The sequence below is a fragment of the Rhinopithecus bieti genome, unplaced genomic scaffold (genome assembly GCF_001698545.2).
Source record: "Rhinopithecus bieti isolate Rb0 unplaced genomic scaffold, ASM169854v2 scaffold_1014, whole genome shotgun sequence".
NCBI classification, from domain to species: Eukaryota; Metazoa; Chordata; class Mammalia; order Primates; family Cercopithecidae; genus Rhinopithecus; species Rhinopithecus bieti.
This window is the reverse complement of record NW_016803499.1, coordinates 6,196,180-6,219,273: the sequence shown is the minus strand read 5'-3', so window position 1 is coordinate 6,219,273 and position 23,094 is coordinate 6,196,180. Positions and strand designations below refer to the sequence as shown.

Genomic DNA, 23,094 nt, shown 5'->3' with positions numbered 1-23,094 from the left:
GTGGGGGGCGGCGGTCGCGGGGGCTGGGGGGTGCGCGGGGACGAGGCTGAGTGGGGGGCAGGGAGCCGCAGAGCGCCAAGGCCATGCTGAATGCCCGTTCTAGAGAATTCGGGGCCCCATCTAGGGTTTCTGGGGTGCCAGGGCGGCCTGTGCTCGTGAGCTGGGGTCTCCGGGCAGGCAGGGGCAGGCGGGCTCCCAGAGCCCTGCCAGGAGGCTGCACTGCGGGTGCGCCCCGTCTGAGTGCAGATGCAGGTGGCTCGAGGCTGGATCCGGGGATCCTTGCTGGTTGCTGCGGCGGAGGGGGCCCCTGGCCTCGGGCGGGGCGCGCAGCCGCCACCTGCCCCAGCAGGAGGAGCCGGCCACGCGGCGCTTGGAGCCTCAGCCAGATCCCGAGCGCCCCCCGGTGCCGCGCCGGAGCCCCGGAGCCCCCGCCAGGTGCGGGACGCACGGAAGGCCGGCTGGGCCAGGCCGAATCTGGGCCAGGCCTAGAGCCTGCCCGGCCGCCAAAGGAGAGAGAATCAGGGCGGGAAACACAGCTCAAATCCTACCTGCATGGCCGAGCTCACCGGGGTGCGTCTAAGTAGCTCGCCTTTGCGGCCCACCCAAAATATCCGGATAATGGTTACCCCGTCCTCAGTGCGTTGGACTTGCATAGACGCGAGTTCAGTCTCGGGGGTCACCACGATAATTTGGGGGTCTGGGGAAACCATCTCCTGGAGAGTTTGAACGATGTAAGAAAGCACTGTGATTTTTATCAAGTCAAAACCACGCACAAAATCCCGCACCCCGCCAGCCCCCCGCCGCCAAAGCCTGGTCAAGGGGAAGGGGCCGCCGGCGGAAACTCGCGCCCCCCGGGCCCCCCTCGCCCCCCTCGCTCCGCCATCAATCACTTAGCCCGCGCTCCGCGCGCGCCTCCCGGCGGAGTCCTAGGCCCGCGGGCTAGAGACGCTTTACCGCCCGGCGGGAGCGCCTCTTCTCCGCGTCCCTTTCCGCAGCCCCCTGCCCGCCCCACTTTGGGGCCCTCCAGCCTCTTTCCCCACAAATGAGATCTTTGCAATGAGCAAACCAAAGTGCCGCGGATTTCGGGGCGCCCAGCCGGAGGGAGCACAGCCGCCAAGCCTCAAGTCCGCAGCCGGGTCCCGTGCCCCACGCCGGCCTCTCCGGCGGCAGCCGAATACGAGCGCCAGCACCGGCGGGACAGCAGCAGATGAGGGCCGGGAGCCGGGCAGGGGCGCAGAGGCGGCGGGGACCGGCGCGGCGGGGAGCTCACCGCGAGGCTGGAGGCTGCGATCGCGGGCGCACCAGGAGCTCAGGCGGCGGGCGATCGAACGCTCTGTGGCGGGCGGTGGACGCTGCTGAAGGTGAGCGAGACCCCGAGGCCAGTCCTCAGCGTCCGGGAGCAACGCCCAGTCCGTTGGAAGACCCGAGGACAATGCCCAAATTTGGGGGAGACTGGGGGCAATGCCCGGTCGCTTTCCTGGACGCAGGGAAGCCCTGTCCACGTCCTGAGGGCGCGCGGCCGACCCAAGTGTGTTTGGGCAACGCTAGAGAAATTTCCCAAATCCTAGTTGCTCTGGGGACTTCGTAGGAGACAGAAAGGCCCGAAACCAGTGCCCGCTGTGCGCAGGGTTGGGGAAGCTGCAGTGGGCGGCCGTCGATCCGGGAACAATGCCCAAATTTTGGGGAACGCAAGGCAGAGTTCTTTCTGCCTTGCGGGCTTAGCGAATGGGTGTCCTGGAGGAGGAGACCCCGGGGACTCCGTTAATGTGGGAACCGTGATTAATGACTAAACCTGAGACTCCAGAAAAATAGATTACAGGTTTGGGGGATGAGGGAACTTGCTCCATGCAATTGGGAACATAGAGAAAGAGGTCTCAAATAGGGGCCAGCTAGCTTGGGGGACCCAGGAAATCCCAGACCAATTTTTGAGAAGGGGTAGTTAAAGGAAATTCTCCATATGAAATTGGGAGTTTTGCCTAAGAGGCACATTGCCTAAAATTGGCAGATGAAAGCAAGGGGATCCAAACACATTCTTGGTGTGTTAGGGGGAAGCTGAGATTAATTTTCACATCTTAAGAATACAAGTTAGTGGCCTGGACGCTGGCAGCATACGGAGAAAAATAACTTTCATAATTACTGTGGCTTCAGGGAAACGTTCTAATGCCCTTCAGAGATGGAAGAAAGCACTGTCTAAATTTTGGGGGAGCCTGGAGTGTGATCAGTACATTTGGGGAAAACAAATCAAAAAAATCAGGATTCTTTTTCTATGTCAAATTTTAAATGATTTCCATTAGTTTATTTTCGGTAAATAAGAAAAATACTATATATTTTCCTGGACAGTGTCTGCATTTGGGGAAGCCCCAGTGAAACACGTTTCAGGTTTTTGGGACACATGGAAATTACCCAATGGAGATTTGATATCTAAATGTCTGGGAACCTGGTTAGTAGCTAGGAAACTTACAGGTCACAGGCTTTTTCATGCCTGGGATTTCTGGGACCCAGGGACATTTTTTAGTGTGCTTTGGGGGTCTATGGAACATTTTCTAAATGTAGGAGGACCCAGGGCAGGGATCATAAAGTCAGGAGACTCATAAATCAGTATTTAAAAAAATACCTCAATCGTTTTGTGAAGGGAGAAAATCCCAATTTGCTTGGAAGGCTGGGAGACGATACCTCAATTTGGGGCTCCAGGAAAATCATTTTGAATCTAAAGATCTAGGGAAGTCCCTCATAGTCCCTGGAGGACGTGTGCGTTTTAGACAGGTATGTTTCGAGAAAGAGGATTCAGAGTTCCTAGGTCTTAGGACGCAGGAATTTTCAGATTTTGTGATAGGGAGTGTACAGTGTGTTTGAAGGAAATATTGCTTAACTTTCAGATGACTCAGTGGGTTGTTTGGAGCCCAAGAAATCAGTGCCTTCCTCTGACCCGAGGGCAATGCTGAATGTTTCTAGAGGGCCTGGAGAGCAGCGTCCAGAACATCCAAGTATGGGGGACCAGGAAAAGGGTCCAGTGTGATCCTGGCCATTGGGGTTTCAGACCAATGCCTGAATTTTGGAAAAGCAAGATTCTTGTGACGAAGCTCCTGGGACCTAGAGAATTGTTTAACAGTCAACGTTGTGATGCAGAGAAAATGCTCAGAACGTTCGGGAACTGGGGCCGTTAGCAACACCTGGCATAACAGAAATAAAAATAGCCTCTGTCCAAGGGGTTATTTTGTGCTTCCTTTAGCCCAGAGGGACCCGTGAGACCCTGTGTGATTTGGGGACCTGGAGAATCCTGGGTCACACTTGAGCACCTCCTGGTAACTGCTCAGTGTGTTCCAGGGACCTGGGTGGCAGTGTCTACACTTAACGGACTTGATTCATGGCCAAGCAGCCTATAGAGCCATAGACATTAATGCCGCAAAGCTTTGTGACTCACACACCCACAACATTCTCAATAGGTTTTGGGAATCATTGGGGAAATCTCTCCATTTTATGAAACTCAGGCAATCAGAGGGCAGGTCCTTTATGATTCGGAAAAGGATTGAATGTGCTCTGGGTGTAATGCCTAAATTTGGGGGAAGGTATGGGAAGCAATTTTCATACTCTGAGGGTTCCAACCTTCCAGCCCTGCTCAGTGTCATGAGGGACTTGGGATTCAACGTGTAAAATTTAGGGAACCCAGGTTAGTGCAAACAGATTTGCGGAACTAAGTAGCAAATGTCCCATGCTGAGGTGAACGGGAAGGGTGGGGTGGGGGCGCGGAATGGGGCGGAAATGTGGGGGAAACAGTAAGCTTAGGAGACCCTGGAGTTAATTTTCAAAATTATGGGGGGAAGTTCCACTTGTTTGGGGAACAATGTCTAAGGGTGAAATGGGCACTGTCCACATCCTGGGGAGCCAGGCAAATCGGTCAGCGCGACCACCACGGACCAAGGGCTTCGTCTTTAAAATTAGGGAACCCGGGTTAGTAGTCTGTAAATCTGTGGGACCTGGGGAGGGGTGTATAAAACTGTCCAGAGCCTGGAAGAAAGCAAATCTGGGGACCCAGGCGGCATAGTGTAAGTCTGGAAAAGCCAGCCCGGGCTGGTGTGTTTTGACGTCCCCGGAAATTAATGTCCAAGAAAATTCTTGTGACCCGTCGAAATGCTGAATATATTTGGAAGACTTGGGAAGCCATGCCTAAATTTAGAGGATCCCAGAACAAGTAAAATGTCCGGGTTTGGGGAAAGCAGGGAAGTTGTTCCGTGGATTGGGATTCCCCGAGGATCAAGGGCTAATTGTTGAGCTCAAGCTTCCCGGGCCGCGGAAGGAAGGCGCTGCCCGGGATTCACCTTGACTGGGGCGCGCGCGGAGCACTGGCGCCCTCCCCGGGGAACGCGAGCGCGGGCGGCGCGGGCAGGTAGCGCGGAGCGCCCTGGCGCGCACGGCCGGCTGAAATGCTGCTTTTCGTTCTTTGGGTTTTTTCTTTCTTTCTTTCTTTTTCTTTTCTTTTTCTTTGCCTTCTCCACACGGAGAGCGCGTTTGTGGCGGCAGCCCGAGCTTAGCGGGCGTCTGGGTGGAAGGAAGAAACCCAAAGGCCGCGAGGGAGCGACCAGGACGCTGCTTCCCGGGAGCTCCCGGGACTCCCAGCTACCTGCTCGGTCCCCGCGTGGGAGGTCCGCAGGCTTCCCCTCGCCACTGCGCCCCACTCGCCTCTGCGCTGCGAGCCTAGGCGAAGCCGCGGCCGAGCCGCCACCGGGGGCAGGCTAGTCCCCGGCTTGGCTTGGGGGCCCGGAGCACCCCGGCGGCCACCCCCGGCCCGCCTCGGAGCTTTGCGCGCGCCATTCGGGCCTTCGCCAGCACCAAACAAGGGTGAAGCCAGTTTTGTTTGGGTAACACTGAAGAGAAGAGGAAGTGGGGAGGAAAATGAGAAACACGGGCCGGTGGGGAGGGGGGTGCAGGACTGCACGCCGCTGGGGTGCCAGGCGTCTCTTTTAGTTCTCTCCAAGCGAATTTTCAGGGAAAGCCTGTCCACTCAGGCTGGGGAAAGCCCAGTTCCTTAAAGGCAAATATTAAACCCGCGTGCAGGCGCCCAACCGCACTGTCAGCAGGAACAAGGTCACCCCTTGGCGTTGGGCAATGTCGGCCGATGGGGCAGTGGCCTTAAGGGGACCTGTGGGGTGGGTGGGGGGACTGCCAGAGAGGGGGCACCGCTGGGGACCAGCAGAATGGTGTGGGATCTTGGGGCAAGTACAGTGGGCACTGCTTGTCCCCATTGCCGCCCCAATGGAGGACCCCCGCTAGAAGGGGGGCATCTCAAAGCCTGGCACTGGGGAGGCAGAAGTTCACAGCCTTGGACAGGTGTGGGGAGCTGGGCAGGGTGAGGCATCTCTTCCACATTAGCTTGGCAAGACGGAGAGAACCCCCCCCCCCACCATGAAAAACAGTCCATTTTCCACCCAGAGCACAAGACACATGGGAATGTTCCCTTCAAATTTCTGTCTGCATCAATCACCCCCAAGTCCCATTCCAAGAACATCTGGTCCGTCTCCCCCCACCCATCACTGCCCCCCTTCCCACCAGCCTTCTGCAGGCTCCCCGTGTCCCTAGCTCTCTGGCCGCTCCGGCCCGTGTCTATAGAACAGGGAGCCTCCAGCAGAGAGTCCCCAACTGTGTTGATGTCTTCCTCTGCAAGGTGACTTGTAGATTTGGAGGTGAGGAGCATTTGAAAAGTGCCTGTCTGCAAACCTGGATCCTGGGAGCGCAGACTAGGTTGCTGAGGCTCCTGTCATTGACAAAACCAGGGCCCCCAGGGCCAGCTCTGGGCTCCCCGCTCCTTTTCCTCCACGCCTGCTTCCCAGGCTGGGGACAGGATGGGCACTGGGGGAGAGCCCCAGTTCCGAGTTGTGGGCTCTCCTCCTCTTTGGGGGTGCTGGGGACAATGACACCAGTGACCTGTTTGGGGTCTCTTCCCCTTGTTCTACCCTGCAGAGGTGCCTTCCCCCAAGGAGCCACCACTCATGCTTGGAGACACAGGCCTGGACTTTTTGAGGTAGGAAGAAGGCTGAGGTCACCTTGGGGTGTCCACAGCAGGGTGTAGTGGCCCTGTAGGGAGGGAGGAGCAGGTGGGGGAGTAGGGGGACACACACGTTCCCCGTCCCTCACCGGGCTGCCTGCTGAGTGCTCTCCTTATTTAGTCAAAAGTGACCAGGGCAGGCTGGAGGCTGGGGCTGGGGCAGACCCGGGTCACCCTGGGACTCTAAAAGCACACCGGCTCCCCGCTAGCCAAGACCAGCATCCGGGTTCTTCCCCAAGACCGGCTCCTTCCCTATGACTTCCAGCCCCCGGAGGTAGGAAGGGTCCCACCAGCAGTCCAAGGATGTTAGGAGGGGGCTGGGGTCTCCTCCCGCCCAGAGCTTGGCTGGCAGGAACTTTAGCCCCAAGCAGCGCCCTCCCCCAGCCCTGACCCAGCACCTCACCAGGGCAGTGCTGGTCTCCTCTCCACTGGCAAACCCAAATTCCACAGAGAATGAACATCCCCTCAAGGACTCAGACTCACCCCACGGAGCCTGGCCCATACCCCAGCCTCAGCCTGTGGCCGCTGGACATCCCTCGCTCACCCGCCCTGCAGTGGGCCTTTCCCATTCCCGTTTCCTCCCGGGCTCTGGCTCTGAGCTAACCGCTCACCCGTCCACGGGACCAAGCCCAGCAGTTTACAAACGCAGTTCCTTTCTCCAAGGGTCCTCAGAGCGCCCCTCCGTCACCCACTGCAGGGCGCTGACCTTGTGCTCGCTCCCCTCTCTGGCGAAGGACACGCTCGCTGGCGTCAGCCCGGCTGGCCTGGGAAGTCGGACGGAGGACCAAACTGGAAGCCTCCACGCCAGACAGCACAGACCACCCAAAGGCTGCTCAATCCACCCAAAGCCAAAAGTACGTGGGGGATATGCGTCCAGGTTGGGGTGCTTGGGAGAGGGCCCTGGGAGAGGGATTCAGACGGTACATGCTCCGAACGAAGCACTGAGATGGCGCCACTGTGTTACTGTTTTATTGAGTGTCTAAGCTAAAGACAGCTTTGAAAGAACACTCCTGGCTTCTGTCTGGGACGGGCAAACCAGCCTGAAGAGTCCACTGCTGGGTCCCTCCCTGCAGACCCTGAGGGAGGCCCCTGTCATGGGGCAGGTGCAGGGACTCCAATCCATGTCCCTCCACCTCCAATGCTCCCCAAGTCCTGGAGCCTCCCCCATCACCCCAGTGCCTGACCAGTGAATGGGTAATGCCACCACCACAGAGCTCCCTCCGGCTGAGGCAGAGGCCACTGGCTGGGCCTTTCTAGCCACCTTCCACCCTCCTCACACAAAGGAAGCCCCGCAGGCTCCTGACCACAATGGGATCCTGACACCGGAGCCCCTCAGGCCCTTTGCTCAGAAGGCCTCTGGTTATTGTCTCAATTCTGAACAGCCAGGCGGCCTGAGACTGTCACCCACTTTGACAAATAGGGACAGACAGAAAGGTTAGGCTATTGGTGCAAGACCCCACGGCCAGCAGCCTGTAGCAGGGAGAACCCCTCACAGTCCCCAGCAGAGCCCAGCTTTCCTTGGGTTTCCAGATTATTCCTAACTGATATATTTTCCCTTTTTCCCCCCTCTATCCACTTTCTGCCTATCTTCTCCCTCTTGGCTGCCCGCTCTCTCCTTGCCCCTCTCCCCTTCTCTGCCCTTTTTCCTCTCCCAGGAGCTCCCCCGCCAGGACCTCAGTGCTGTGGAGACTGCAGGAAGCCTGCTCTGCCCACACCTGCTCTGGCCCCTAGAAGGAAACACCTGGAGCCAACCACAGAGCTCCAGATCCCAGCTGTGTGACTCAGAATCCACACCAGCCTCTCTGAGCCACAGCTGCTTGCAGAAACGGACGATCCCAGTCCGAAGACTCCTGCACAGAGCCTGTGGCCCTCTCTGCCAGGCCTCAGGGTGCCTGATACACTCACCTCTCTGCCTCTGCAGTTGGGGCTGGGGCTGGGGCTGGCTGCCAGCCTCAGTTCTGGGAGCGCTGGGGTCGCCTGGGCCACAGGCCACAGCAGCTCACCTCAGGACTGGGCTCTCTGGCCACTCTGGCCTGCTGGGGCTCAGGCTGTGGGGCAGGCTGGGCAGGGGGCAGAGCCGGCAGCGATTCGGAGCCCTGGAGCTGGGGGTTGGAATTCACCTCCGCCCACACAAGCTCGGTGGTGACTCTTCGGTCCCTGGGGAAAAGCAAAAAGATGTTGCTGAGATTACCTCATTTATTTATTTGTTTATTTATTTAGAGACGGAATCTCACTCTGTCACCAGGTTGGAGTGCAGTGGTGCAATCTTGGCTCACTGCAACCTCCACCTCCCGGGTTCATGCCATTCTCCTGCCTCAGCCTCCCGAGCAGCTGGGACTACAGGCGCCCGCCACCATGCCCAGCTAATTTTTTGTATTTTTAGTAGAGTCGGGGTTTCACTGTGTTGGCCAGGATGGTCTCTATCTCCTGACCTTGTGATCCACCCGCCTTGGCCTCCCAAAGTGCTGGGATTACAGGCTTGAGCCACTGTGCCCGGCCGATCTCTTTTAAAAGCAAAGCCCCCTCATACACACCAAGCCTGAGCCCGTCCCATCCCCCTCCCCTGGCTGCCTTCGGATCACCTTGTCAGGATTTGAGCAGTAGCTCCCCCTCTAGCCCCTCCCCTGCCTAGAGCTCCCTTTTTCAAAGTACAAGGGAAGATAGAAGTGGTGAGAAGTTTGCCTAGAAAGGGCGTTCTGGTGCTGATGGAGAGGCTGAAATCCTGTTAGACAGGCTGCCCAGTTCCTGGGTGAAGGTGGGCTTCTGCCTGGCACTGGGGGTGGAGGGCTGCACACAAATGGCCTGCCTTGAGGGGTCACAGCACAGAATATGAAAGCCTCCTCCACCTCCAAACACTCCTACCTTGGAAGGAGACAAGGAGGGGGGCCCGGCAAAAGCCACTGGATGCACAGCTCTGCCTTGACAAGGCCAGTGAGGGAGGGGTGGCTCTGCTTCCTGGGGAAATGAATCCCCTCCCCACAGACACCACCGTGGGTGGATTGAGGAGTCTGGGTCCAGGGCGCAAGAAAGAAAAACTTCATGCATCAATGAGAATTCCCAGGGAAACTGCCTTGGCCCCAAGGCCCCTCTGTGTACCAGGGAGGCTGAGAGGGTGGCAAGGGGGACCAGGTGCACCATCAGAAGGAGAGAAGCTAAACCTGGGGGGGACATGGAGGGGCATTGTTGCCCGCTCCCAGCCTTTCTCCTCAGTCTCCTGTCCAATTTCTTGCTGGTGGTCAGGAGGCATAGGGAGGTGGGAGAGAGGGAAGCTTTACTTTTAAAATGGTGTATATGTGTGTGTGTGTGTGTGTGTGTGTGTATATATATATAAATAAAATATCTGCACCAGAATCTCGGGCCCCTGGCTCCTCTGCAAAGTCTCCTGTTTGTCTCTGGGAATGGGGTGGGGGATGCAACGGGGAAATTTTTCACACAGAAAGACTCTATCCTTTACACTTGTGAGGACAGCTGTGTGTTCCCGCTGGGAAGAGCTGCCTGGCCCTCCTCCCCTACCCCTCCCATTTTGCCTGGTGAATTAGTAAAGGAAAACCTGTTTTCCTTGCAAAAGCCTCAGTGGCTTTGTGCGGCCCTCTAGAAGAACCTTCTTCACAATGGTCTTTCCTGCCACCCCCGCCAAGTGGAGGCTGCTCTCAGGCTTCCCCGCCACCCCCCAGCCCCGAAGCGGAAGCTGAGGCTGCTCTCAGGAGGCTTCCCTGGACCCTCCAGCAGCAGAAATTCTTCCCTCCTTCAGAAACCAGGATCCTGGCAGCTGCCCCAAGCTCTGGGCCCACCCACGCCTGAACACTCAAAATGCAGCTCTTCTCCCACACTCAAGGGATGGGAGCCCAGTTACCTGTACTCTAGTCTCTGCGCAATCCCCGCAGCTCCTGGACAGTGGATAAAGAGGACTGGGGAGTCACTGGTGCCCAAGGCTCTCTGCCGAAACTGCCTGGATGATGATCTGCCAGCCTGGCCAATATCAGCAGTCGCCACCAAAGCAGGTGGTGTTCTGGCTGTGGCGTCCAGACCCTCTGGCCAGGTTGACGTGGAGGAGGAGGAGGGGGACAAGGCCGAGGCTGGAGGAACGAAGGGCACTTTTAGAGTGTGCATGTTAATGCAGCCCCCTACAGATGGGATAGCCTCATCTCCGCTGAGCGTGGCACCTGCTCAAATGCCAACCGAAATGATGGGTTTTCCCCCTCACCTCCTCATCCCCTCCACTCCTTTCCCTGAGCCCCTCCAAATTTGGGGAGCTTTGTGCCAACTTGGTAGTGCTGAGGCCGCTGGGGCAGCTGGCTCAGGCACTTTCCAGCACCAGGGCATGGTGCATCAGGGGGCGGAGGGTTGGCCCCCCCGACCTGGCAGAAAGGCCCCTGTGGGCGTGGGCATAAGCCAGAAGCCCCCTGCCAGCCAGGAGGTGGGGGCTATGTGGAGGTAGTGGGGAGTGGGTGTAGCTCTACTTAGAGTGACACTTGGCAGTTACTTGACACCCTGGAATGTTGATGGGCGTGGCACTGGTAAAATGGGGGGGGGGGGGGAAAAGGGGAAAAGCAGGGTTCAAGAATGAGCAGAAAAATTGGATTTTAGGTGTTCCTAGTGCAGTTATGTCCTTCCATGTTCCATGGGCAAGGGACCTAGCTGGGGGGTTTCCGCCTCACTCTTCATGTCTGATCTGACCTCGCACACTCCACGTGTGGTGCTAAGTTCTAATGCTGCTGCTGCAAGTGGCACTCGCAGGCATTCCTGGGTGGGGTGATTGGACAGGTTTGCAGCCTTTCTAATCAAAGCACAGACTCAAAGCTGACAGCAGCTGGGTGAGGGTTCATATAGAAGCACCCACCAGATTGGACTAAATCACACTGGAAATTTCGAACCTCTTCCCCAAGCCTACAGGAAGACCAGGCACAAAGCAGAGACACAGGAAGAGGTAAAGACGTGTACTTTCCAGAGAGCCACCAGTCCCCACCCTCCCAACACCCATGCACCCCAACCACCTTCAGGGTATTTAGCTTACTAGCCTGGGTTGGGATTTAATTGTCCCCTCTCCCTTTTTCTTTCATCTTAAATCCTTCCATTAGCTGGAGGAATAGGACATCTAGTGGGGATAACAAGGATTTCAACAGGGAAGAGAGTTAGACTTGAAGGGGATTAAAATCTGGTGTGTGTTGGGGGATGTCTCCAATAAGATGCAGATGCCCCAGAGCCATGTCCTCCCATGGGAGGAGGGAAAATGGGATTTTTCACTTGGCTTTTGGGTGGGGAGGGATGCTAATGGCCCTGTCAGGTCCAGAGCACTGAATGGGTTCACAGTCTTTCCAGCCAAAGCACAGACTCGGAGCCGGCAGCAGCTCAGGGAGGGTTCAGAAAGAATCACCCACTGGATTAGACCAAGTCTCACTGGGAATCTGACACCTCTTCCTCAAGTCTGCAAGAAGAGAAGACACAAAACAAAGACTCAGGGAAAGAAACCAAACGAAATACAAGGAAGTCAGCGTGAAGCAGCCCTTGCTGCTGCTGGCTCTAGCTCTGCTGTGGAGCCCTACAGCTTAGAGGCCCTGCAGCATGTGCGGGCCCCAGCGTCTGCTGCAAGATGCCCAAATGTTGCAAAGAGTGACAGCCAGAGCCCTCTGGAGACACTTGGCTGGGACTTTCCAAGCTGCAGATGGACCTAGAGAGAGTGAAGGACTGACGCCAAGCCAGATGAAGTGATTTCATGGGATGCCCCCCAATGAAGGTCCCCAGGTTGAGGAGGTGGGCAGCTAAGGGGAAAGCACCTCCTCAATCTGGGGACCCTTTGAAAGGGAAGCCGCCCACGGGTCAAACTCCTTGAAACCTGGAGCCTCCCAGTCCCACAATGGTGTCTTGAATCCAGACTCTGCCCTGGATTGAAATTCCGTCTCTGGATGGGCCCAGGAGGAGCTCACTCTAGTCCGGGGCTATTTTATCCCATCAGGATCTTGTAACACAGGGTGTGTGAACAGAAGGAGAGCAGGGAGAAGGGGTCAGGATAGAAAGGGCCCCCGGGGACCAGCTAAGCCATGGTGCCACCGAGGCAGGACTAGAGGCATTGGGGATCAGTGAGTTGGGGTGCGGGAGCTGTGATCCCACAGCACTACCTTCCATAGATTTTCCACGCAGAGGTCAGGGGTACACACGCTTTATGGAGACAGGTGAGAGGGACCGCAGAACGGACAAAAACTGTGGTGCAGGAGTGAGGGACGCGACATAGAAAATCCTCCTTGCTCCACTGCCTCTTAGGCCTCGGAGAGGCTCAGCCCACCCTTGTTCATGCCTGAGAGTCTTGGGAACCCCCAGAAATCTACACCAAGCCGTCGCCATGTAGTGTCTTAAGTGGCCTTATGCTGACACCTGGCGGCCATTTCTAGAATTACAGTGGCATAACCCAAAGGTCTTGGGCACCGCAATTTGGGGCACTCTAGAGGGGGACTCTGGGGGCAAAGTTAGGACACCTCCCTACAGTGTCGGGGTGCCATGGGTTCTGCGCCTTTGTGTTTGGATCCGGGGCTCTTATCTGCTTCTGTCCTGGCATTACAGGACTGGGAGGGCGCGCTGAGGGAATTCCTCCCTTTGGGTGTCTCCTACGCCAGGGGGCTGTGGCCTGGTGAGCAGCCTAAAGCTTAAGGCCTAAGCCACAGGATAGGTCTGGAAAAACCTTTCTGAAACATCCGTTTTGTTCTAAGAGAGGAAACTACTACATTAGCATGAAAATAAAATCAGATCTATTACTGAGAAGCCCGGGGTAGAACGCTGGGATCCCCTTTCAGAGGCAGCGTCCCTAGGATGAGCCCAGATAGGCTGAATTTCGTTCTTAACTCGCTTCCCAGCCCCACCCTGCTCCACCTGTAAAGCGCAGATTTCCAAATCTGGCCCAAGCCTGACACCTTGTGGCCACGTGTGAGAATTACATCCACAACTTCAGAGAGCACCTTGCTTTCCAATAAATCGATATTGCCATGATGACCATGGCTACAGGGCCGCTTTACCAAATCTTGGGAATTGAGAGAAAAGGAGGAAGTAACTCACAACCTAGTCCTGAAAACACCAGATTGTGGCCCCAGAGCCCTACGCCGTCGAGGTACTGGAAGGCCAGGCTGCCTCTGCCGGGGAAGTGAGACCGTCCCTCAAAGGCGATAGGGCCACAGCCCGAGGGGTTGGCAGGGCCGAGGGGCCCACTGTGCCACTCACACATCAGTGCTTGGAGGACGGATGGGCAGGAGGGGCCTGGGGGTTAACCCAGTTCACAGCCCCGCTCTGCCAACGACCTTGGACAGACCTGTTCATGCCTCCCCTCTCCCTTCCAACCTCACCGCTTCAGTGGATGGGTCTGGGTAGCCACCTCTCGCACAAAATCAATGTTAACAAACGTTCAGTTTTATCCTCCCCCTGACATCGAGTGATACTTGCCCCTGCCTCCCCTACCCACGGCTGCCGAAACCTTTTTTGGCGGCCGTATAGAAACACTGCCTAGTTGCACAGCAACTCTGCGGCAGGCCTAGGCAGCCTGGGAGATCTCTCTGCAAAGACTCCTCCACCTACTCCAGTAAATCTGGCTGGCTGGCAGAGGTTGCAGTGAACCGAGATCGCGCCATTGGACTGGACGACAGAGCAAGACTCTCAAAACAACAACAACAACAACAGCAACAACAGCAACAACAGCAACAACAGCAACAACAGCAACAACACCACCAAAACAAACTTGCCTGGGAGGACTCTGGGGTTTTCACAGCCTGTGGCTCATGAAGAGGAGGGAGGCTCCAGGAGCACATATTTCAGCACTGGGCCGGATCTGCATCCCTGGCAGCAGGGGCCCAGTATGGACCCATCTTCAAGACCTCAGTGCCAGCAAGGCAGGAGACACTGCTTCCCGGAAGCCTCCCCGGCCCCACTCCCTGCTCATTTCTGCCTCCTCTGTTCTGAGCTCTGATGGTGCCGCTGAGGTTTCTCCCTGCCCTGGGCTTCCTTGGAAGCTGGGCTGGGGGTTGAAAGAGCTGCAAAAACCCCTTCCCTATGACGGGCCTCAGGACCACGGATTGCACCTGGGTGTCGCAGGCACCTCAGAGCCCCCCTGCTGGGTTTTTTGTTTGTTTTGATTTCCTTTGTTTGTGTTTTTTCTTGGGCCGGAGTTTTGCTCCCGTTGCCCAGGTTGGAGTGCAACGGCGCCATCTCGGCTCACCGTAACCTCTGCTTCCCAAGTTCAAGCGATTCTCCTGCCCCAGCCTCCTGAGTATCTGTGATTACAGGCACGTGCCACCGCACCCGGCTAATTTTATAGTTTCAGTAGAAATGGGGTTTCTCCCTGTTGGTCAGGCTGGTCTCAAACTCCCGACCTCAGGTGATCTGCCCGCCTCAGCCTCCCAAATTGCTGGGATTATAGGCATGAGCCACCACATCCAGCCCCTCCTGCTTGTTTTACTCCAAGATGTGCAGAGGCCTCCGTACCCCAGCCCCAGGCTCCTCCCTCGGGGAGCTGCTCCTCCCTGAAAGGTCCGTCCCACACATCCTGTTCATGCCAGGTAGCCATGGGGACTGCCACTTCCCACGGAGGACGTGCCAGCTTCCCCTTGCCTGTGGTGCCCAGACGTGAAACACCCGCGGGGCTGTCCCTGTAATTTGAAGGCCCAGGCACAGAAATCAGCTCATGGGTGTGCTAAAGCCAGAGGCGCAGCTGCCCGAGGGCCTGCCGCTCACAGACACCACTGAGCTACACCACCCGGCAGCCGAGGCAGGCAGGGGCTCCTTTGATTCCCTTCTGATAGATGAGGAAACCAAGGCCCAGAGATGCTAAGTGACTTTCCCAAAGCCACACAGCCACCAGCAGCAGAGCCAGGACATCAACCCCGCCTGCCAGCTCTCACCCTTCAACCCCACACTGGCCCGGGTGGACACTCACTGGCCCTGTGGACGCCGAGGGCCTGTGGCTTCCGGGTGGACACTCACTGGCCCTGTGGACGCCGAGGGCCTGTGGCTTCTTGCAACCCACAGATCACAACCCGTTGTAGACCTTGAGGCCGCAGCTACCCCTTCCTCATTGTCAGGGCCAGCCCATGCCCAGCCAGGGGGAAGGACCCAGGTGCTAACTCCGTATGGGTCTCTGGCGAGGGCAGCATGGGCAGTGCTGGGCTGGGTCTGCGCCCCTGGCAGTGGGAGCCCAGTGTGGACTCATGCTTAAGGCTGCAGTGCTGGCAGGGTCTGGGACACCTCCTTCAGGAAGCCTCTCAGCTTGCTGCCTCCTGCCTGCTCTGTTCTGAGCTCTGGTGGTGCAGCTGGAGCTGGCATGGTGTGCCCCAGCCCTCCCTCTCTCCTCTAGTTCTCAGGCAACCCCTCCCCCTACCTGGAACCTGGCCGCCTGCTCCCTCCTTCCCCACAGCTGGGCCTAGGTTGAGAAATGCCCATGGAGCGTCTGCCCTGGGCCCACCCCCTGGGTGGCAAGGGAGGAAGCTCACCTTCCACTCACCCCTGCCCCGGAAAGCTTTCCTTGGACCTTGGAGGTCAGGGCTCGGAGGGCCCAATGGAAGACCAAGCAGCCATCCCCGGAGTCAGGGTTTGGGAGCCTCATTGCCTCCACCATGGGGTCCCCAGGATCTCCTCCCAGCCCCGTCCTCACCACCCGCCCAGCCACCCGTGTGTAATGGGCCCATGCCAGGGATCCTGTGCTCTAGAGAGGATCAGGGGATGCCCAAGGTCCCTCCGAAGCTGGGCAGCAGGCCTGGATGTGGGCAGGTGGTGGCCCTGTGGAGGCTGGGCTGGGGTGGGACTGAGCTTTGAAGTGAAGGTGGACTTTGAAGACAGAAGGGTGCGATTTGAGTCCCAGCGTGAGCAGCCGCAAGTTGGCAGGGCTGTGGGGGGCTCTGGCTCTGTTTTCCAAAAACACAGATGGGCTGGGAAGGGGGTCAGAGAGAGGCCTGGGCGGAATGTGGGGCCCGCGGCGCCCCTGAGGTTCTGATGACTCAGCAGCCTGGGCTGCAGGGGCAGAGCCTCCCTGAAGCCTACAGGCCTGCGGACCCCCAGGGCCGGGCCTCCTCGAGGCCAGTCTCCATCCCTGGCAAGGCCTCAGCAGCCCTGTGACACTGCCCAGGGGTCACAGCCACCTGGGTCTAGACATTCTCAGCCTCCCTGGGTGAGGAGAGCCCGGCAGGCACCACCTATCTTTCCCTCGGCCTGAGGGACCCCGACGCTGACTTAGTCCTCGGTCCACGGGCACCCTGAGATCCCTGCTATCTCCCTGCCTTGGAAAGTGGGGACTGTGGGGTGACCTTTTGGTACAGCCCCAAGCCAGCTACTAGGGGCAGCCTCAGGGACACTGGGAGGCTTGGAGGCTGCCTCAGCAGTCCCTGGGGTCAAGGAGGATGTCTCCCGACAGCAGCAGATGGGCAGGAAGTGGGGAGTCCAAGCGAGGTGGGGTGGGGACTGGGGCCACCTGGGAGCAGGGGAGTGAGCTGAGGACGCGGAGGAGCGGGTGGGAGGCCAGCAGGGAGCTTGGCGCCAGCACAGCACGGCTGGGCCGCGAGAGGGACGATGGGGTACCGCCTCCGGCCGGCCCCACTTTCGAAGGAATCTGCCTTGCTGTTCCTGCGGCCGAGGCCAGAAACAATAGTGGGAGGAAGCGCGGAGGGTGCGGAGGCGGCAACCCAGTGTGTCATCTCCGCGTTCCCAGACCTTGTCTACCCCTGCCCCCAAACATTCTTTCCAGAGTGGACCTCCCTCTCCTCGCGGCGCTGGCGGAGGGAAGCGTGGGAACACACTAACCCTGAACCGCCCGGACCCCAGCTCCAGGCCTTCCGTGCCCCCAGGTCCCAGTCCCTGAAGCCCCCTCCTCACATGGGAACCAGGACTCGACCTTCCGACTGGAGTGGCTGAGGGACGGAGCCACCTGGCCACCGCTGGCCTCCAGCCTCAGTAGCCCCCAGGGGCCCTGGGGACCCTCAGCGAAACCCACAGCCTGGTCCACCTCCGGCCACGGTGGGCTCGGCCATGACGAGTTTGGGACGGAGTCCCCCTGGTCTTCTCACCCTGGCTCTCTGTGATTCTAGGGCCTGCAGGTGGGGCTCAGAGTCTAACCAGAGGCTTTCTCGGAATATTAGAGACCCAGGATGTTTGTCCCGGCCCTCTGAGAAACCCAGGCCGCTGAGAGGCTGGTCTGAGGCTTGACTTGGGGGCCGAGACTGGACCTGCGGGGGCCTCGGTGGGCCCCCTCATCATCATCAGATGCCTCCTCTCATTCCTAAGCCCCACGCTCTTCAGAGTGCCCAGCCGGGCCCCCCACAGCTCCGAAGAGTGTCCAGCAGGGCCCCCACAGGTCCCACAGGCCCCAGAGCCCCTGGGAGTGCCCAGCAGGGGCAGGATGCAGCTGCTCAGACCCTGGGTGGCGGCCGGAGCCTGGACCCGTGGCTGGTGACTGGAGTGCATCAAAGTGACGCTCTGATGCCATCTGCTGGTCGCACCTGTGAATGGCGGCTCCTGGCCACATTGCTGGGAGTGGAAGGGCGCCCATCCTGGAACCAGCTACCTCGTAGCCTGGCTGGAGACAGACACTGGCCAATGTTCGGCCCAAGTTCTGCCCAGGGCTACCTTTCCCAGCAGCTCAGGCTTAAATACCACCTGTCTTGGCCTCACTCTCTTCCCTGGGCTGGACCCCTGCTGGGCACCAGGACCTGAAGGGCAGGAGGGTACCCTCAGCACCCCTGAGTCCACTCTCATCCCCCCAGGGTCTGCCCAGGCTTGGAGACAGGGAGGACAGTAAATATTTGCTGCCGACAGGGGAAGGCAAACACTGCCCCAACGGCCAGGCAAAGGTGCCAGTTATCCATGCCAAGAGCAGACGTAATCCAGGGAGCCAGCCTGGAGGCAGCCACACCGCAGTGTGTCCTGGGTGGGTGGGGGCACGTGCCATGTGCCTGGCTCCAGGTTTCAGTCTCCGCTTAAGGAACGTGGTATAAGAGTTTCCTCCCTGCTCAGCACATGTGAAGGCAGGATGCCCAGACAGAAGGCTGTGTGCGGGATGGCTGCAGGCTGTCCTCAGTCCTCCAGGAAGGGGCAGAGGCTTCTAGGGGGGCCGGCAGGTTTGGGGAGCCTTGGGGAGCAGTTGCCTTGTGACTGGAGAGCAGTTAGATGCACCCAACGCCAGGGTGACCACCGGGACTGAGTGGCCCTGCCAGCCCGGTGGGCGTGTGGAGCCCAGGCTCCAAGGCCAGGCAGGTCTCTGCAGACTGAAGGGCTGTCTTTTAGCTTCCCAGAAGGGGCGGAGTATAGGCAGCGGCCCAGCAGGCATTGCAGAGCCAAGCTCTGTGGGCCTGGCTCACATGGGGTGACCTGGGGGCTCCGGGAGCATCCACACTCCCCAGCCAGGGCATCTGGGGACCGGTGCCCAAGGTGGTGCCTGACAGGAACCTGGGTCTGATGCTCTCTCTGCCACCTGGGTCACCTTGGCCAGCTGCTTCTCACTGGGCCTGGGGGGATGGAGGGGTGATCCCTTGCCCTGGCTCTGGTCTCCCGTGTCTACCTTTTCTAGGACACAGTGTGTGGGGGGTGGGGTCAAGGTGCTGGAGAAGACAGGCTTGGGGGACAGAGTCCTAGGTCTCAACAAGGTGAAAACTGGCCCCAGCTCTGGCCCAGGGCAGCTGAGGGTACCGTGAACCATGGCTGCGTCTCTTTCGGGTGGGCAGCCTTGCCCTCTCCTGAGGCCTCAGGCCAGAAGTCCCCCAGGACAGAAGTCACAGAAAATTTGGCCTCTCAAAGGACACTCCTCAGCCCCTAGCATCAGCCAGTGCCAGCTGCCCTGCAAGTCCCGGAAGGCTGGGGTGGCTCCAGGAGTCCCTGGACACCAAAGGGCTCCTCCTGCTGCCCTCCACTCCAGCACATGGTCCCCCACAGAGCACTGACCCTCCCTTCCCAGAACGGGCCTCTGCCCATCACTCCCTACGACCTTTTTGCCATCAGGTTCGGCCAGGGCAACAGCTTGGCCAATGACCAACTGGTGGGCAGCCTCCCAGCTGGGCCACCAGGTTCTGCTCTGGCCCAGCCCCACGCGAGCTCACATACCTCAGCTCCAGCAGGGCGCCCCTGTCTCTACCCGTGCGAGAGGGGCTGGCCGGGTGTTCCCATGGACGGCTGCTGCCGATCCCAGCCACCGCCTCCCTCCTCTTCCGGGGCCAGTGTCCGGCCGTCCACCCGCCTGCCCAGCCTTGGCCCCCACTCTGGAGGCGGGGCTAGCTGGGGGCTGTGACATCTCTGGGTGGAGGGGGCTCATGTGGTCAGGGGAAGGGGGGAGCTCAGAGCTTCAGGAACAGGGCTGCCCCAATGGCCAGGTCCCTAGCTGGAGGGTGAGCTCCTGGCCTCGAGGCCCAAGCTGGCAGTGGTCTGCAGCCACAGCCCATGCCAGTCCCAGGCCCAGCCATCCCCAGCCCAGCCCTGGGTGGAGCTCTCAGGAAAGGTGCAGATTGGTTTGGCGTCGGCAGCAGGCAGGTTGGCCCAGCCACAGGGTAGCTAGGGTCACCCGCTGGCCTCCCAGGCCACAGTAGGTCCAGGCAGCCCCCGGGTTCTCGTCTGCCCACTAGGCTGAATGCCCGGTAGAGCCACCCTGTGCTCAGGGGTGCTGAAGAAGAGGCTCCGTGTCAGGACCCCCAAGGACCTGCTTTCTGGGAGAGGGAGGGCTAAGGGTCCACAGGGGGACCCTGGCCCTTGTCTCTGCCTCTGTGGCCCTGGCGGTTCCCTGGTCCTCTTGGGCTGCAATCCTCAGGGCCCTATGGCCAGGGTGCCCAAGGCTTGGGTTCTGAGGCCCTGCCCAGTGCTGCCATGGTCCCTGCACCTGCCCCAGCTCATGGTGCCATGTGACCTCTCCTGCTTCCTCCAAGGCACCAGTGGGTCCTTCAGGTGTCTGGCTGGGCCTGGGCTGGCATAGGCTGTGGCTGCAGACAGCTGCCAGTTTGGGCCTCGAGGCCAGGGTATGTGACTGTCCCGGGGCTGCCCAGAGCTGGGGATAGCGGGTGGCACTCGGCAGCCTCTCCCCACCTTCCCAGCCCCTGCCCTGCAGGACCCCTCCCTCAGCCCAGCCTCCTCCCTCCACAGGGACTCCATCAGAAATAGCTCTAAAAATAGAACCTGGGAGGGCTAGGTGGGGGAAAATTGCTGGAATGTTCTCATTCCCTTTCCTGAACAAGGTCTCTGGGGACTCCAAGAGTCCAGAGCTACTGAATAAGAAGTCATTTCTCAGTGGCCTCTCAGAGACCCCCCAGCTCTGATGCTGGACCCCGAGCCACAGGGTGGGGGTAGCGGGCAGCCGACAGGCATCGCCGCTTTGGGGAGAGCCGCCGGATGCTGGGTCTGGTTAGCATTGGCACCGGTGGGCACCCAGAGAGCGTGGAGAGAGCTGGGAGGGGCTCACAGCAGTGCCTGGAAGCGGGGCCTGTCCCAGGGCCCCCAAGACACACAGACGGCACAGCAGGGCTGGTTCAAGGGCTTTATTCTATCTCTCTTGGTGCAGGAGGCGGAGGGTGCGTGGCGCCTGTGGGCCGCATCTAGTTGCAGTAGTTCTCCAGCTGGTAGAGGGAGCAGATGCTGGTGCAGCACTGCTCCACAATGCCGCGCTTTTGCAGGGACCCCTCCAGCGCCAAGGGCTGCAGGCTGCCTGCGCCAGGGCCCCCGCCCAGCTCCACCTGCCCCACTGCCAGGGCGGGCCGTGCAGAGCGGGTCCCGGAGCAGCGGCGAGGCAGAGGGACACAGGAGGACACAGTCAGGGAGAGACAGTGCCCACCTACCCACCAGCCCCAGGTCGCACTCCCACCCGTCTCCAGCCAAGCTGGGCCCAGGTTAGAGGGAGGGTCACCCACACTGGGTATAGACCCACAGGCCCCAATGCCCACATGTCCTACCTCCTTCCCCCGCCCCAGGGCGGTGCCACAGTGGGAGCCTGAACAGGTGTCCCCGGTACTTCTCCCCAGGGCCTGTCCCCAGCATCTTCCCCATCTCCTGACTACGGAGCTGCCGTGAGGCCTGGCAACAGGGGTCTGGCCCACTCAGGCAGGCAGCGTGGGGCACCCTGTGACCCCAGGTCACCCAGGACTTGTACTCAACAAAACACTTGAATCTGTGGTCATCAAATGAGGGTGGAGAAATGGGCTGCGGGGCATTTGTTTGAGGGGCGAGTGGAGGGAGGAGCGTGCCCTCCCTCTGATGTATCTCGGGGCTCAGCTGCAGAAGCCAACACCGTCCTCAAGCTGAGATTCTGACTGGGCCACAGGGAGCTGGTCACTTTTAGGAGGTGACCAAGAGAACTTCATTTCGTTTTAAAAAAGTACAGCTGACCCCCTGCTGGGTGGCAGCCTCCTGCCCCCTTCTGTCCACGCTGGGCGGGAGCGCCAGGAGCAGGGGCTGGCTGGGGGAGGCCAGGGGCAGCGCTGGGCGGTGGGGCTCACCCTGCGGGTCCTCTGCCTCCCGGCGGGTCTTGGGTGTGTAGAAGAAGCCTCGCTCCCCGCATACCAAGTAGAGGGCTTCCACCAGGTGGGAGCCGCACAGGTGCTGGTTCACGAAGGCCGGGACCGGGTCAGGTCCCCAGAGGGCCAGCAGCGCCAGCAGGGGCAGGAGGCGCATCCACAGGGCCATGGCGGAAGGACAGTGACCTGGGAGACAGGCAGGCCTGAGGCTGGCTGAAGGCCAGGTGCCCTGCCCTGGGGTCCCTGGGTTCACCCCCAAACGCTTCAAGAGCCCAGCCATGTTCTTCCTGTTGCAGAGCTGCCCCAAGTGGGGCAGCCCTGAGCCCACCTGACGCGAGGCCCTTGGAACAGACCTGCTTGCTGGCCTCTTCTGATGCAGCCTGTCCCGGAGGGTTGAGGGCTGCTGGGCCCCCACTGGCTTTATAGTCTCAGAGCCCATCTCCCCTACCTGCCAACCCCTGCTGCCTGGCCCATTAGGGCCTGGGGTGGGGGGGTTGGCAGATGGCTGGGGGCTGAGGCTGCAATTTCCGGATCATTTCCCTGGTGCTGGGTCTGTGGGAAGATCTCCTTGGTCGTCAGCACCTCTTCCTCAGGGCCAGCGGGTCATTAGAGTCTTAACCAGGGGCCTGGTGGCCAGGCCTGTCCCTGCTCGCAGCTGGGGGCAAATGTCTCCAGGAGAGCAAAGCGCTCCCCTGGCCCCCTTTCCACATTATACCAGGAGAGCTGGGGGCTGCAGGGCGGGGCTCTTTGCGCCACTGTCCCCAGACCCCCTGTCCTCGGGAACCCTGTTCTCAGTCCCTGGTTGCCCAAGATGCACCCATGGATGGGCCAAGGTGGCGGGGGTGGGGGAGTGAGGGAGGGTCCCCTCCCTGCTGGCTGCCCAGTTCCCACCCGCCTCAGGACAGCAGCCCCAGGTGAGGCCCTCAGCTCCCCAGGGTGGCAGAAGGAGGGCATGACCCAGGGACCCGGGGATGAACAGCGAGTCCCCAGCAGGCCACCTGCACCTCATCTTCCATGTGATCTGGGGGTGGCGGCAGGACTCCATGCGCAGGTATGGGAGGCTGTGCACTGGCCCAGCTCCGTCCAGGCTCCCCAGGCACCCTCTCAGCCCCCACTCCTCTTCTGGGAGCCTCCGCCCATCTCCCCTCTCCTAGCCAGGCCCCATGACCCCATCACTCTCATAGTGTCATCTGGGCTGAGCCCCTGGGGTGCACCCCTCCGGCCCTCCCAGCCCCCCAGGACAGGCACCTGGAGGCCCAGCCTGACCCATGGTGAGGGGGCATGGGCTCCGAGCCTTGCTGCCCGCAGCCCCTACTTGCCTCTTAGCACCACGGGCAGGATCAGGAGGTCCCAGCAGCAGGAGAGCGAGACCATGGGGACAGGCAGGTTGGAGCATCCTGTGCGCTGGCCCCTCCTATCCCTATGTCCCACCCTGGCCTCAGCTTCGGAACCTCTCCAGGCCGCCCCGCACACACCCAGCCTTAGGCTCTCCTGCCCCGAGCAGGTTTGGTAGTGGGCACCAGCTGTCTGTAGGGCCTCTCCCTTCCGCCCTTTCCACCCCGAGCCATGCCACAGCAGGACATGCAGGGGCTGCCCCAGGACGCC

At 59.8% G+C, this 23,094-nt stretch overlaps 3 protein-coding genes across 8 annotated transcripts in view; 1 reads left to right on the top strand and 2 right to left on the bottom strand.

Moving 5' to 3' along the window:
* Positions 1–19,219, bottom strand: part of IGF2 (insulin like growth factor 2) — a 26,927-nt gene extending 7,708 nt beyond the window's left edge. Inside the window, exons 1-3 of one of the 2 annotated variants that reach the window (XM_017887747.1) lie at positions 19,100–19,219; positions 9,894–10,116; positions 7,946–8,197 (exon numbers count right to left, since the gene is read on the bottom strand). Coding sequence is in view for 1 of the 2 variants with exons in the window: in XM_017887773.1 (XP_017743262.1) it covers positions 549–710 (162 nt within the window). In the remaining variant the exon portion in view is untranslated. Of the gene's footprint in view, positions 1–548; positions 798–7,945; positions 8,198–9,893; positions 10,117–19,099 lie in introns of those variants that run through there. The other variant, XM_017887773.1, reaches the window with a different exon arrangement.
* On the top strand, positions 885–7,952 carry LOC108539201 (putative insulin-like growth factor 2 antisense gene protein). Its single transcript, XM_017887726.1, is given in 5 exon segments — positions 885–1,116; positions 1,118–1,361; positions 5,956–6,016; positions 6,775–6,894; positions 7,696–7,952. Coding segments are annotated over 5 exon segments (561 nt in total). The 5' UTR covers positions 885–1,056; the 3' UTR covers positions 7,772–7,952.
* A 1,283-nt stretch (positions 19,220–20,502) lies between the features above and the next one.
* Positions 20,503–21,876, bottom strand: INS (insulin). Of its 5 annotated transcripts, none has more exons than XM_017887804.1 (3): positions 21,804–21,876; positions 21,472–21,702; positions 20,503–20,720 (listed from the first exon to the last, which is right to left on the bottom strand). In XM_017887804.1, exons 2-3 carry the CDS (start codon positions 21,656–21,658, stop codon positions 20,575–20,577), a joined length of 333 nt encoding a protein of 110 aa, XP_017743293.1. In that variant the 5' UTR covers positions 21,659–21,702; positions 21,804–21,876; the 3' UTR covers positions 20,503–20,574. The 5 variants fall into 5 exon arrangements, with proteins under 5 accessions (XP_017743293.1, XP_017743284.1, XP_017743290.1 ...); XM_017887795.1 differs by having other exon boundaries at positions 21,472–21,675; positions 21,818–21,876; XM_017887787.1 differs by having other exon boundaries at positions 20,505–20,720; positions 21,472–21,675; positions 21,843–21,876.
* Positions 21,877–23,094: the final 1,218 nt, after the last annotated feature.

Bases quoted from the DNA above. Each gene is read 5' to 3' on its own strand.
- INS (XM_017887801.1), bottom strand. From the start codon at position 21,769: ATGGCTGGGCTCTTGAAGCGTTTGGGGGTGAACCCAGGGACCCCAGGG. The intron at 20,721-21,471 runs GTGAGCCCCACC...CCGCCCTGGCAG, and splicing joins GGAGGCAGAGGACCCGCAGG to TGGGGCAGGTGGAGCTGGGC.